The following is a 13,599-nucleotide window of genomic DNA, read 5'->3' on the forward strand; positions in this document are numbered from 1 at the left end:
TGTCCGTTCAAGTCTCTGCTTTCAGTTCTTCTGGGTACATAACAAGCAGTGGGATTTCCAGATCATACGGTAATTCTATACTTAGCTTCCTGAGGTATTGCCAAACTATTGTACCATTTTACATTCCCACAAGTAATGAATGAGTGTTCCTATTTCTCCACATCTTCTCCAACACTTTCAGCTTTCTGGTTTTTTAATAGTGGCTGTCCTATTAGGTGTGATATGATATCTCATTATGGTTTTGATTTGCCTTTCCCTAATAGCTAGTGATGTAGAGCATCTTTTCATGTATTTGTATTTCCTCTTTAGAGAAATGTCTATTCAAGTCTTTTGCCCATTTTTAATTGGGTTGTCTTTTTATTGTTGAGTTGTAGTATTACTTTATATATTCTGGATATTAAACCCTTATCGGATATGTGGTCTCCAAATATTTTCTTGAGATGGGAAATCTAATCAATTTTTTTCTTAAAGTTTTTATTTTGAAATAATTTCAAATTTATAGGACAGTTGAAAAATAACACAAAACCCATACAGAGAATCCTACATACTCTCCAGATATCCAGATTCAACAATTTTAACATTTGAGATGGCAAATTTTACATTGTATATGTGTCCACAATTTTTAAAAAAGAGACAATTACAATTAAACGTAATATATGATCCTAGACTAGATCTACCAATTGAGGAGAAAAATGCCCAAAAGGACATTATTGGAATGAGAATATGGAATGTAAGCTTTATAGCAAAGTTAAATTTCTTGACGTTAATAACTGTACTTTACAGTGTTTAAATAATTGAATATCCTTCTTCTTAGGAAATATGCATGGAAATATGAAGTATTCAAGGAGCATGATATATACAATCTACACTCAAATACTCAGAACATATATAAATAAAAAGACAGGTAGGTAGGTAGGTATGGAGATGGATGATAAATAGATAAAATGATACAGCAAATATGGTAAAATGTTAAAGATGGTGGATCTGAGTATCTGGGTGGGGGATATGGGTTTTGATTATTTTTATAACTATCCTGTAAGTTAGACATTATTTCAAAATAAAAAGTTTAGGGGAAAAAAACACATAGGACAAATATATATCCAGGTAAGAGAAGACTGGCAACTCAGACAAGGGTTCTGGGAATGATAGCTTATCAGAGATTTAGGAGGGAGGAGCCATGGAATTTGGTGCTGTCTGTTTATGGGATCCTGGATACTAAATAAGGAAAAGGAAGAGTCAGGGATAACCACATCTGCAATTCTGACAATTTAGTACCAAAATAGTGAGGCTGTTCTCTGAGCTAAAACCAGGGCTAAGGAAGCTGCTATAAGAGACCATGTTTCCTTCGTGGTAAAGGGTGTACCAGGCCAGGCACACAAGTAGCCCACATGGAGTGACTAAAACAACCCATATCTCACCACTATCACAAGCAGACTTTGTGGGAGCCAAGAAGAAGGGATTCACCACTTCCAAAAAAGAGGCCTGGGTAGAAGAAAAGGTTACCATTAAGAAAGGGGACAGGTACCTTATACATGGTCGTTTCATTTTCCATGGTGTCTGCTATTTTCATCATCGGAGAATGGAGCCACTTGATCTCCATTTCAAGTGGATCCAAGTCACCCAACAGCTCATCAGATTCTCCAGTGGCTAAGCCTTTAAAACAACCAATAGCACTGTCAGGGCCCTGGTTCCTCCCTGCTGACAGCCCCCTGGTCAGGCCTCAGTAGAAAGGACATGTGCCCAAGGGAGTAGGGAGAGAGGGCCTTTGCAAAATTCCTGCTGGGAACATGACAAAGGATTAAACATGAGTTCTGCAGTAGGGCAAACCAGGGTTTGCATCCCACTCACCTCTGGGGGCTTCCCCCTAAGCCTCAGCTTCCTCATGTGGAAAATGGGAATGCAACAAAATCACATCACCCAGCGATGTTAAGGAGAGTCATAGTGGAGAATTTCTGTAAAGCACTAGCCAGAGATGGTACTCACTAAATGAGAGCCACTGGGATTCCTCCCCAGACTGGGACTCTCTCTTCCTCCCTCTATCCCGTTGCTGGGAGCTATCCTCCACTACAATCCTAGATGTACTCAATGCCCCATGTCCACATTACTCTCATGCCTGCTTCCACAACTCAGCCCCCAGCACCTTCCCTGAGCCTTCCAATGCCTACTCACCCTTCAAGATCCATCACTAGGACCAACTCCCCCAGGAAACTCTCACCACTAACCTCTCCCCTGCTCTCTTTTCAACTTCCCAGATCTCAATCTTTTGCCAAAGTACCACTCCTGCCCTCACATTTAGCTAAAGTCAAGTATCATCATAAAAGCATAAGCTCCAATCTCTCCCAAATGCCCACCTGATACAAGAGGAAACCAAAATTCAAAAAAGGGCTGACTTGCCCGAAGCCATCTGAGGAATAAAGTATGATAAGCACTAAGTCCTTGTCTTCATTTTTAATCCAAGCACACGAAAAGGCCCAGAAAAAAGAAAGCTACCAGCCCTCAAGAGACACTAGAAGCCAGACTAGCCATGACTTTTTCACACTATCCCTGAGTTTCTGCAGACAGGTCCAGAAAACACTAGGAATCTTTCTTTGTCAGGGTAGAAAAGAAGCAAGACCAACAGGCCAGTAGCACACAGGGTAGTGTGTGAGAAAGGATTCTGAAGAGAACAAACTTCCTAGAGGAGTTTCTGGAAATCACATCTCTGTGCCCCAGCAAATAATCATCTTAGTAACAGTCAAAACTTACTTGAGCATTTATTACATGTTGGGCACAGTTCTCGGTGTTTTTTTTACATAATAAATGAATCCCCACAACTACCTTATCAGGTAGATGCTATTGTCCCTGTTTTACAGACGACATAATTGAGACATGCAGAAGTTAAGTAACTAGCTCAGGATCACACAGCTAATAAAAAACAGTGCTTGGCCTTGAATTCAGACAGTGCATACTTATAACCACTTAGCTACTCTGTGCTTGTTCAAATGTCACCTCTACCTGCCACTGACTACATGCCTTCAGGCACATATCATCTTTCTGTGACTCCAAATTCTTCATCCATCAGTGGGGGTGAGAATGAAAATCCAGGACTAGATAAGAAACAGCTGTGGAAAAGCCTAAGGCAACATTAAAGAAAGTTTTTTTGAGGGGAGTATCTCAGTTTATTCAAGGTCCCAAGAGATAGGAGAATTGAACCTTGCATTTCTTGAGCACTGTACTCTGTACGAGGTACTTTGCTGACATCATTCTTATCTACCAAAACTCCTAATCACCTGCCATGACCTAGATTAGAATTCTTCATCTTGCAGGAGAAGAAATGAAGCTTACAGTTGGTTAAACAACTTGTTCAAAATCAAAACAGGACCCGGGAAGGGGATGTCCAATGTGAGATGTGTTCTCAGGTCTATAAGGCTCCACTATGGCAAGACAAAGTGCTCAGTAAGCCAGTCCACCCATCTCCACTTACATTCCATGGTGTCTCCATTGGCTTGCTCAGTATCCTTAATGTCAAAGACCTCAGTCATCTCCTTCACAATCTCAGCACTGAGATGGGCAGGCAGAGTATGGGTGGGTGGTGGTGGTACATAGAAGCTTATCTTCCCACTGCATTGGGAGGTGGGGGGAGGGATTGATAGTGATGACATTAAGAGAACAAATGAACACTTAAGAGAGAGAGTATCCAAGCCTGAAAGGGTAACAGACAACAAGGAAACCCAGGCAGTGGCCTCTGAACAAGGAGTTAAGTTGCTAGGTTGAGTTGCTAGGTAATCTTGAGCCATGAATACCAGAGCAGGACATGACCTGGTCTTCCTCTGCCTTGGACTTAGGACATCAGTCTACCCCGCTGGCTACAATGAACAGCAGAGATGACTCCTTTTATGGCATCTATCTTCCCTTACCCCTAAACCCCCTCCTTACCTCACCCAGTCAGCCAAGACGGCCTTGGCTGCCTGCTCCTGACTATATATGCCTCCCTTCTTCTTCTTCCCCAACCGGTGGGCCACTGCAGTCAGAAATTGCTCGGTGGTCTGGAACTCAGAGATGCCATAATAGTTGGAAATCTGGTAAAGGGAGGAAGGAGAAAAGTCATGAGGAAGAGTAAAGACCTCCTGGATTGGGGCAAGACATTAATAAGGAGCCCTGCATACCTCCTCTAGGTTGCAGCGCTGCAGGATGGTCTCCACTGGGGTCACCGGGTCTGCCAGCTTCTGTACATGGACACAGTTACGCAGAATGGTGCCTACCTCTGAGTTGGGTCCTAAGACAACACCTGGAGCATCCAGAAGTCTGATGAACTTGTCCAGGTAGACCTCTTGCATGAACCTGGAGCCAAAGAGAGATAAGAGAAGCAGGACATTCAAGAACCTGAATGTATCTAGCATCCTCTAGGCCCCAGTCATAGGTTTGGGCCTGGGTGGGTTGGGGGTGGTGGTGAGGGAGTGAGGGGAGAGTGTTTACAGATGGAAGTAGAGAAAGATAGGGCCTAGGGCACTGGAGTCCTACATACCCAGGACTGATTCTAATCTGGCCTCCAACACTAAGGATTGAGTGGTAGGACCTTGGACAAGCTTCTAACTCTGAGTCACAGTTGTTTCACCTAGAAATGGAGCGAGCCACTTATTACTAACCTAATCTTGCACAGCTGTTAGGAAGCTTCAACGAGCTGGTATGAAAAGCCCCCAACTGGATGCCTGGCCCACATCTAGGATGTGGCCAAGTGAATGTGGGCTATTACTGCTTCCATGCCCAGGGAAGAATCAGAAGCTGGTCCAGCTGAGAATAAGGAAAAAGGGCTGAAGGTACAGAGTTGGGAAGAATGGTACAGAAAGGGAGTTGTGGAGAGAAGGGGCAAGAAGGTGCTTACTTGGTGATCCCAGGAATGGCTCCCACACTGCATGCACGGCTGCGCTTCAGACTATTGATCAGGCTGCTCTTCCCAACATTGGGAAGGCCTACAAAATAGCAATAGGTGGCTTAGGGCAGGAAGGGCCCTCAGGAAACATTCAGGCAGGCTGTATAAGGGAGGCACAGGCACTGACCAGACCACAAGGGAGCCAAAACCAAAGCCTGCCCTCTTGCTTTCCCACCCCAGGCCCTAACCAAGCCCCTACACAGCCATTATATACCTCCCCTCCATTTGTGAGCATGTTAAATAGATGTGACCCTCTCTCTAGATGTGACATCCAATCCCACCCATACCAGAATGGGAAAGGTACACAGTGGCAAAGCCTCCATGATGGTCCAACAAACAGTAGGCTGATATCAGGAAGTATCTGTGGAACAGAGAACCTTCTGTACTGATGGTGTGCAATTTGCCTGGGAGACAGGGGTGCTCACTTCCAGATGATGATCTCTGAGTAGCTGTCTGCCTGTGGTGCATGATTTTTTGTCTGTCTAGGCATCTGTGAGCACCTCTTGGCCTGTGTTTAAGTTTTTATGTGTTTCTCCTTCTCAATGGGTCTCTCATTCTCACCATCCTCCTTCTCTTTGTGCTAGAATGCACATGTTCCATTCTCACATACGTGCCTATATGCACCCCTTGTGTGTGGAAGTATTTGTACATCTCTTTCTCGACGTGTCTCTTGGTTGCTTGGTCCTTCTCATGCTATATATCACTGCTTTTTCCTCTTTGTCTCTCTCCCATTCATTTTTTCTTTATCATATCTTTCATCTCTGTGTACATGTGTAAGCATCTCTTTCTTTGCTGGTTTGTCTCAGTTTCTCATTTTGACCATTGTCCCCACTCCATCCCCACCAATTCTGACTCTCTCTTTGTAATTCTCTCCACATGTGAATTCCTTGCAGTCTCTTTCTGTACATTGTTTTTCTCTCACTGGATTTCTCTCTATATATGTATGTCCCTTTGTGTTTCACTGTCTATCTCTTTCTCTCTCCCTAACCTTCTCTCTATAAATCTCTTCTCTATTTGCTCATACACACATACATGTGTCTATGTGTCTATGTGTATTTATTTGTCTGTCTCTGTTACTCTGGGTCCATGATTGTGTCTAAGGGTTGTAGTGTATCTGGGCACGCATGTAACTCTCTTTATATACGCCTTGAAGGAGCAGAACTGGTCTGCGTGTCCATGAGAAGGGCTCAGTCTGCGTGTGGGTCTATCTATGTCTCTGTGTGTCTAGATGTACCTCCTCTGGGTCTATACATGTCTCCACATCTTTGTATATACATGCATGATTTTGTGGATCTGTACATGTGCTTAGGTCTACGTGTATGTGTCCCTCTGTGTCTACATGTCTGTTCCTGCCTGTTTCTAAGTGTATCTGCCTCTGAATTTTTCTCTTTACCCCCCCGTGTAGAGGTGTCTCTCTCTGGTTTTCTCTAGGTATGTATATCTACATCTCTACATACACGGATTTCTCTTAAGTACTTATGTCCTTCTCTATGCATGTGTCTGTGTCTATTATCTTTCAGTGTTTCTTTAAGATCATATCTCCCTCTCTCTGCATGCCTGTTGTTTAGGTTTATCCCTCTTTTCTACTTCCCACCAACCCTGTCAGTTTTTTTTTTACTGAGTCTTCCCTTGTAATCTACCCAGGTATGTGTATCTAAATCTTTTTCTAAGAGTATGGCTTTCCCTCTGTCTTTCTCTGTTGGCTTCACATTCCCTCCCTGATAATGTGTCTCTGCTCTCCCAATTTCCCTCCTCCGTTCTCCCAGCCCCTCCCCTCTGTACCCAGGGTCCCAGATAAGCCCAACTTTAACGTGGCTCTGCCCAGGCTTCCACAGAGCTGGACCATGTAAGTCCTTTTCCCTCCTCTGGGACTCAGTGTTCTAGGCTATAAAAGGAAGACATTTATCACTCCCTCTCATAGCACAAGCCTGGCACTGCACATTTGGTCCATGGCATTAATACACAATACATGGTGGTAATTCTGAGTATTCCTACTACTTCCACCAATCCAAATTACACACCACAAAAACCTTCTTAAAATCACTCCCCTCTTTCCTAAAAGAGCAACACAAAGTTCCCAGGGTCCCTTTCCCCAATGAAGTCCCTGCCAAGAAAGGAGGCTGAGTCCCAAGGCCACGTTCAGAGCTTACCCACGACCCCTACACGGATATGGGTCCGCACTTCACCAAGGCGGCAATAGTTCCCCAGAACCCTCATGAGGTTTTCAGCTCCAAAACAGGCCTTGCTTTTCAACAGAGACTCAGAGGCCTGTTCTACTGGCACACTGCAACGGTTCTGGAAAGTAAAATATATTATAGAAGAGGTAATACAGGAGGTCAGAGCCCAGATTTCTAAGTTGTCCCAGGTACTCAAGAGCTTTCAGAGACTTTCTGTGATCACTGAGATCTTCAGTCTGAAATGGAAGGCTTCTCACACAAAGCCCTGAATAACCTGACATTTCCATGATCCCCTCGGAGATCACAGGCCTGTTTTGTCACTGTCTTTAAGTATCCACCTCTGCCTTGTCTTGCCTTTGTCTCCACCTCTGCCTCCACCTCTGCCTTGCCTTGCCTCCCACAGCAGGAACAGTATGATACCTTCACATGTAGACGGGCCAGGTCTACGTTACAGCTCTACCTCTCATAAAGCTATGCTAGGCAAAGCCTGATTCCCTTCCATGGGCCTCAGTACCCTCACCTGTGCAAAGGGGATACCCACACTCCCTGAACGTGAGGGATAAAATTGTGTCTAGCTCTCACCCACCTTCCCTTAATTCCTCAAACAAGGCCATTCTAGCCTCGCTCTCTTTACCCATGATTTCACTTTCTCTGCCCAGAATGCCCTTACTCCCTGTTTCTCTTTTCCTACTTATTATACACAACATTTTATAAATCAGAATTAAGCTAAATATCCATCAATAATAAACAGGTTACACACACACACACACACACACACCTTTAAAATAGGACACACATGAGATTGTAAACCAAAAGCAAAGAACAGGAGACAATTTCTGGTCAACCAAGATGCAAGCATAAGATGCTCCAGAGTGTCATTCCTTCCAAAAATCTGTGAACAACTAGCAAAAACTAGCAGAGCCATCTTCCTCAAAACTCTGGAAACAGTTATAAGTATTGCAGTAACTGAATCAAGACAACACACCTTTAAAAACAGTGGGAGAGGTAGGAGCCAAGATGGCAGCTTAGCAATGTGCGCATTTTAGTTCATCCTCCAGAACAACTACTAAATAACCAGAAACAGTACAGAACAGCTCCCAGAGCCACGATAGTGACCGGACACACAGCGTATCCCAGTCTCAACCAGCTGGACCGGCTGCGAGTCTCCAGAACCCTGAGTTCCCCAAGCCACGGCGGCCGGTGCCCGGTGCCCCTCCCCCACAGGCGGTTTCCCAGAGGGAAAGGAAAGACACTTTAACAGTAGCAGGGACTGAGTCCAACCAAACACCAATTGTGGCATTAATAAACAAATTCTGACTACTAAAAATAGGCCCCCAGCACATGTGAAACTGGTCAAGGCAGAGGTCGCTGATTGGGCTAACCGAAAAAGAGGAAAGGGGAGGAAACGGAGGTTTTTGTGGCTGTTTCTACCGAGGCTTGGCTGCCTCTGGATTCAGCAGTGGGACTACTCAGGCTGGAACTGCCCCAGGCTTAGGCAAAAACAGACTGCTTTCAGGGCTGTCTCCCACCTGTGCCTTCCCCAAGAGAGGGGTGAAGCCCAACTTAGATGGAATCCCTCTCTCAAGGAATTCAGATCCCAGGGCTTGGCAATTCGAAGCCATTAAGACCAGCCTACAACATCTCCTCTGTCTCCACCACGCCCCAGCAGGGAGAGCCTTCCAAAGTTAAAGGAGCCACAACATACTTTGCTGTTGGGACCCTCAGGCAGACAAGCGCCACATACTGGGTAGAATAAGAAAAACAGAGCCCAGAGACTTCACAGGAAAGTCTTTCAACTTGCTGGGATTCACCCACAGGGAAAACTGATGCAGGTGACTCCTTCCCCCTGATAGGAGGCCAGTTTAGTCCGGGAAAACGCGGCTGGAGTATGTACTACCTATGTAGACCCTCCTAAGGGTGGGGAGGGAAAAGGCACCTTAAAAGCAGGAAAAGAAACAAGAAAACAAGAACAGAAAACTTACCCTCTGTTAAACAAAACTTAAGCTAGAGGCCCAAAAAAAGCTGAACTGAAGGTCAATGATCAGATAGACAACAAACTCATCTAGCAAGAAAACTCTAGATAAGATAAGTGAAAGCAATCTCCAGAATAAACTAATTAAGGTAATTAAATGTCTAGACGCCACCAAAAAATAACAAATCACACCAGGAAAATTGAAGATAAGGCCCAGTCAAAGGAACAAACCAACAGTTTAAATGAGATACAGGAGCTGAAACAATTCATTCAGAATATATGAACAGACATGGAAAACCTCATCAAAAACCAAATCAATGAATTGAGGGAGGACATGAAGAAGGCAAGGAATGAACAAAAAGAAGAAATGGAAAGTCTGAAAAAACAAATCACAGAACTTATGGGAATGAAAGATACAGTAGAAGAGATGAAAAAAACAATGGAAACCTACAATGGCAGATTTCAAGAGACAGAGGTTAGGATTAGTGAACTGGAGGATGGAACATCTGAAATCCAAAAAGAAACAGAAACTATAGGGAAAGGAATGGAAAAATATGAGCAGGGACTCAGGAACTGAATGATAATATGAAGCGCACAAATATACGTGTTGTGAGTGTCCCGGAAGGAGAAGAGAAGGGAAAAGGAGGAGAAAAACTAATGGAAGAAATTATCACTGAAAATTTCCCAACTCTTATGAAAGACCTAACTCTTATGAAAGACCTAAAATTACAGATCCAAGTAGGGCAGCACATCCCAAAGAGAACAGATCCAAATACACGTTCTCCAAGACACTTACTACTCAGAATGTCAGAGGTCAAAGAGAAAGAGAGGATCTTGAAAGCAGCAAGAGAAAAGCAATCCATCACATACAAGGGAAATCCAATAAGACTATGTGTAGATTTCTCAACAGAAACCATGGAGGCGAGAAGACAGTGGGATGATAAATTTAAATTACTAAAAAGAAAAACTGCCAACCAAGATTTCTATACCCAGAAAAATTGTCCTTCAAAAATGAGGGAGAAATGAAAACATTTTCAGGTAAAAAGTCACTGAGAGAATTTGTGACCAAGAGACAAGCTCTGCAAGAAATACTAAAGGGAGTACTAGAGACAGATATGAAAAGACAGAAGAGAGAGGTGTGGAGAAGAGTGTAGAAAGAAGGAAAATTAGATATGACATATTAAATACAAAACCCAAAATGGTACAAGTAAGTACTACCCATACAGTAATAACACTAAATGTTAATGGATTAAATGCCCCAATTGAAAAACACAGATTGGCAGAATGGATTAAAAAACAGGACCCATCTATATGCTGTCTACAAGAAACACATCTTAGATCCAAGGATTAACATAGGTTGAAAGTGAAAGGTTGGGAAAAGATATTTCATGCAAATAACAACCAGAAAAGAGCAGGAGTAGCTATACTAATATCCAACAAATTAGACTTCAAATGTAAAACATTTAAAAGAGACAAAGAGGATACTATGTACTAATAAAAGGAACAATTCAACATGAAGACAAAGCAATCATAAATATTTATGTGCTGAACCAGAATGCCCCAAAATACATGAGGCAAACACTGCAAACACTGAAAAGGGAAATAGACACATCTATCATAATACTTGGAGACTTCAATTCCCCACTCTCATCAATGGACAGAACATCTAGACAGAGGATCAATAAAGAAACAGAGAAGTTGAATATTACAATAAATGAACTAGACTTAACAGACATTTATAGGACATTACACCCCACAACAGCAGGATACACCTTTTTCTCAAGTGCTTACGGATCATTCTCAAAGATAGACCATATGCTGGGTCACAAAGCAAGTCTCAACAAATTTAAAAAGATTGAAATCATACACAACAATTTCTCAGATCATAAAGGAATGAAGTTGGAAATCCATACTAGGCAAAGTGCCAGAAAATTCACAAATACATGGAGGCTCAACAACACACTCTTGGGAGTTCTGGGTCAAGATGGCGGCTTAACAACATGCGCATTTTAGTTCGTCCTCCAGAAGAACTACTAAATAACCAGAAACAGTACAGAAAAGCTCCCAGAGCCACGATAGTGACCGGACACACAGCGTACCCCAGTCTGGACCAGATGGACTGGCTGCGAGCATCCCCCAGAAACATGAGTTCCCAAAGCTGCAGCGGTCAGCACCCCTCCCCCACAGGCCGCTTCCCAGAGGGGAAAGGAAAGGACTTTACCAGCAGCAGGGACTGGGCACAATCAAATGCCAATTGTGGAACTAATTACCAAATTCTGACTACTAAAAATAGGCCCCCAGCTTAAGTGAACCTGATCAAAGTGGAGGTTGCTCATATTTGCCCCGGCGCCAAGGGAGCAGGACTGACAGAAAAAGGGGAAAAAAAAGAAGGTAACAGAGGTTTTTGTGGCTGTGTATCTACAAAGGCTTGACTGCCTCTAGATACAGTGGCAGGAATTTTCAGGCTGCAACTGCCCCAGGCATAGGCAGAAGTGAGCACTTTTGGTGGCTTATCTGGAGCTTGTGCCTTCCCAGGGGAGGGGTGAAGCCCCCCCAGGTGGAATCCCTCCATCAAGGAATTTAGACACCAGTGCTTGGTAATTTGAAGCCATTAAAACCAGTCTACAACCTCTCCTCTGTCTCCACCACGCCCCTAGCAGGGAGAGTCTGCCAAAGTTAAAGGTACCACATCATCTTATGCTGGTGGACCTGCAGTCAGACAAGCGCCACATACCAGACAGGATAAAAAAACAGAGTCCAGAGACTTCACAGGAAAGTCTTTCAACCTGCTGGGTATCACCCTCAGGGAAAACCAACGCAGGTGACTTTTCCCTCCTGATAGGAGGCCAATTTGGTCTGGGAAAATCTGGCTGGGGTCAATAATATCTAAGTAGACCCTCCTAAGTGTGTGTGGGGGGGAGGTACCACACAAGCAGGGCAAGAAACAAGAAAACAAGAACTGAAAAACTCTCCTCTGTTAAGCTACAGGTCCAGATAAAGCTGAACGGAATGTCAAAGAACAGATAGACAACAAATTCATCCAGCAAGAAAACCCTAGAAAAAGAAGTGAAAGCAATCTCCAGAATAAACTAATTAAGGTAATTAAATGCCTAAATGCCAGCAAAAAATAACAAATCACACTAGGAAAATTGAGGCTGGAGGGAACTGCTTGAAAATGTAGAGCTGTGTTCCAGTAGCCATGTTTCTGATGAGATTGAACAATGATATAGCTTTCACAATGAGACTCGGTGAATGTGAAAACCTTGTGTCTGATGCTCCTTTTAGCTACTAGATCAACAGAAGTAGAACGTATGGAATAAAAATAAATAATAGGGGGAACAAATGTTAAAATAAATTTAGTTTGAAATGCTAGTGGTAAATGAAAGCGAGGGTAAGAGGTTTGGTATGTATAATCTTTTTTTTTTCTCCATTATCATTTTATTTCTTTTTCTGTTGTCTTTTTAATTCTTTTTCTAAATCGATGCAAATGTTCTAAGAAATGATGAATATGCAACTATGTGATGATATTAAGAATTACTGATTGTATATGTAGAATGGAATGATATCTTAATGTTTTGTTTGTTAATTTTTTTTATTAATTAAAAAAAATTAACAAACAAAACAGTGGGAAAACTCAAGGAGCCCTTGCTAACTATGCCCCCAACCACTCTCCGACAGTATGGGCCAAGCTAGCACCCCCATTACATTCCAGAAGGAGCAAAGTAAACACTAGCACATACTGAGGTGCCTGTATATCAGGTGGCAGCATGAAAGAGTGAACCATGACACTCACCTTTAGCTCACCCTCCCAGACCTTGCCCTGCAGGCAGAAGCAACCTGCAGACAGCTAAAGCATAGAAGAAATAATTAAGTCAAAGCAGCCGGAGGCAAAGGTTACCATCTTAAGTCCTTACAACAAAGCACAGGGAGGGGAGAAAGTCTATTCATAGGCAACAGAGGGGACATTCAAATTCCTGTAATTGAGGGAATTTCTAAAACCACTAGCAATACAAGTCCAGGACAAGACAAAGATCAAAAAAGACAGAAACCACTCTGTGCTTCACTTTTACCTCAGGTCAAACTTTTGGATAGATGGGCTAAATTCTGAAAGGGAGTACGAGCCAATGCACAACCTATTTGCAAAGACAGAAAAGGTGGGTTTTTTTTTTTTTGCATTGATTTGTGTGTTTTTGTTAGCTCCTGGCACACAAGTAAATAGTTGTCATATCACTAGTTGGAAATGAACTTAAGGAACAGACTAAACAACTCAGGACTAAATCCAAGAGTTAACATGGTAAAATATTAAAATGCACACTATGCAACAAAAGATTACAGGACAAACAAGAAACAAGAAATGATGGCCCATCCAAAGGAAGAAGGAAACAATTCCGAAACCATCAATGAAGAAGATCCTGCTTTGGACAAACAGGACAAAGAATTTTAAAAAGATGGAAAAAAAACTTCACTATGCTCAAGGCGTTTAGAAAACACAAAGAAAGAACTAAAGGATATCAGAAAAACATAAATGAACACAACAAAAA

General features: G+C 42.9%; 1 protein-coding gene across 3 annotated transcripts in view; it reads right to left on the reverse strand.

The window, feature by feature from the left end:
- Positions 1-272: 272 nt before the first annotated feature.
- GNL3L (G protein nucleolar 3 like) overlaps positions 273-13,599 on the reverse strand; it is a 44,128-nt gene continuing 30,801 nt past the window's right edge. Inside the window, exons 8-13 of one of the 3 annotated variants that reach the window (XM_077145792.1) lie at positions 7,060-7,204; positions 4,862-4,949; positions 4,146-4,320; positions 3,916-4,058; positions 3,464-3,600; positions 273-1,653 (exon numbers count right to left, since the gene is read on the reverse strand). In XM_077145792.1, the coding sequence (XP_077001907.1) occupies positions 1,424-1,653; positions 3,464-3,600; positions 3,916-4,058; positions 4,146-4,320; positions 4,862-4,949; positions 7,060-7,204 (918 nt within the window). In that variant the 3' untranslated portion in view covers positions 273-1,423. The remainder of the gene's footprint in view (positions 1,654-3,463; positions 3,601-3,915; positions 4,059-4,145; positions 4,321-4,861; positions 4,950-7,059; positions 7,205-13,599) is intronic. The other 2 variants (XM_077145791.1, XM_077145793.1) reach the window with 2 other exon arrangements.

This window comes from Tamandua tetradactyla, chromosome X, assembly GCF_023851605.1.
Source record: "Tamandua tetradactyla isolate mTamTet1 chromosome X, mTamTet1.pri, whole genome shotgun sequence".
Taxonomy (NCBI): Eukaryota; Metazoa; Chordata; class Mammalia; order Pilosa; family Myrmecophagidae; genus Tamandua; species Tamandua tetradactyla.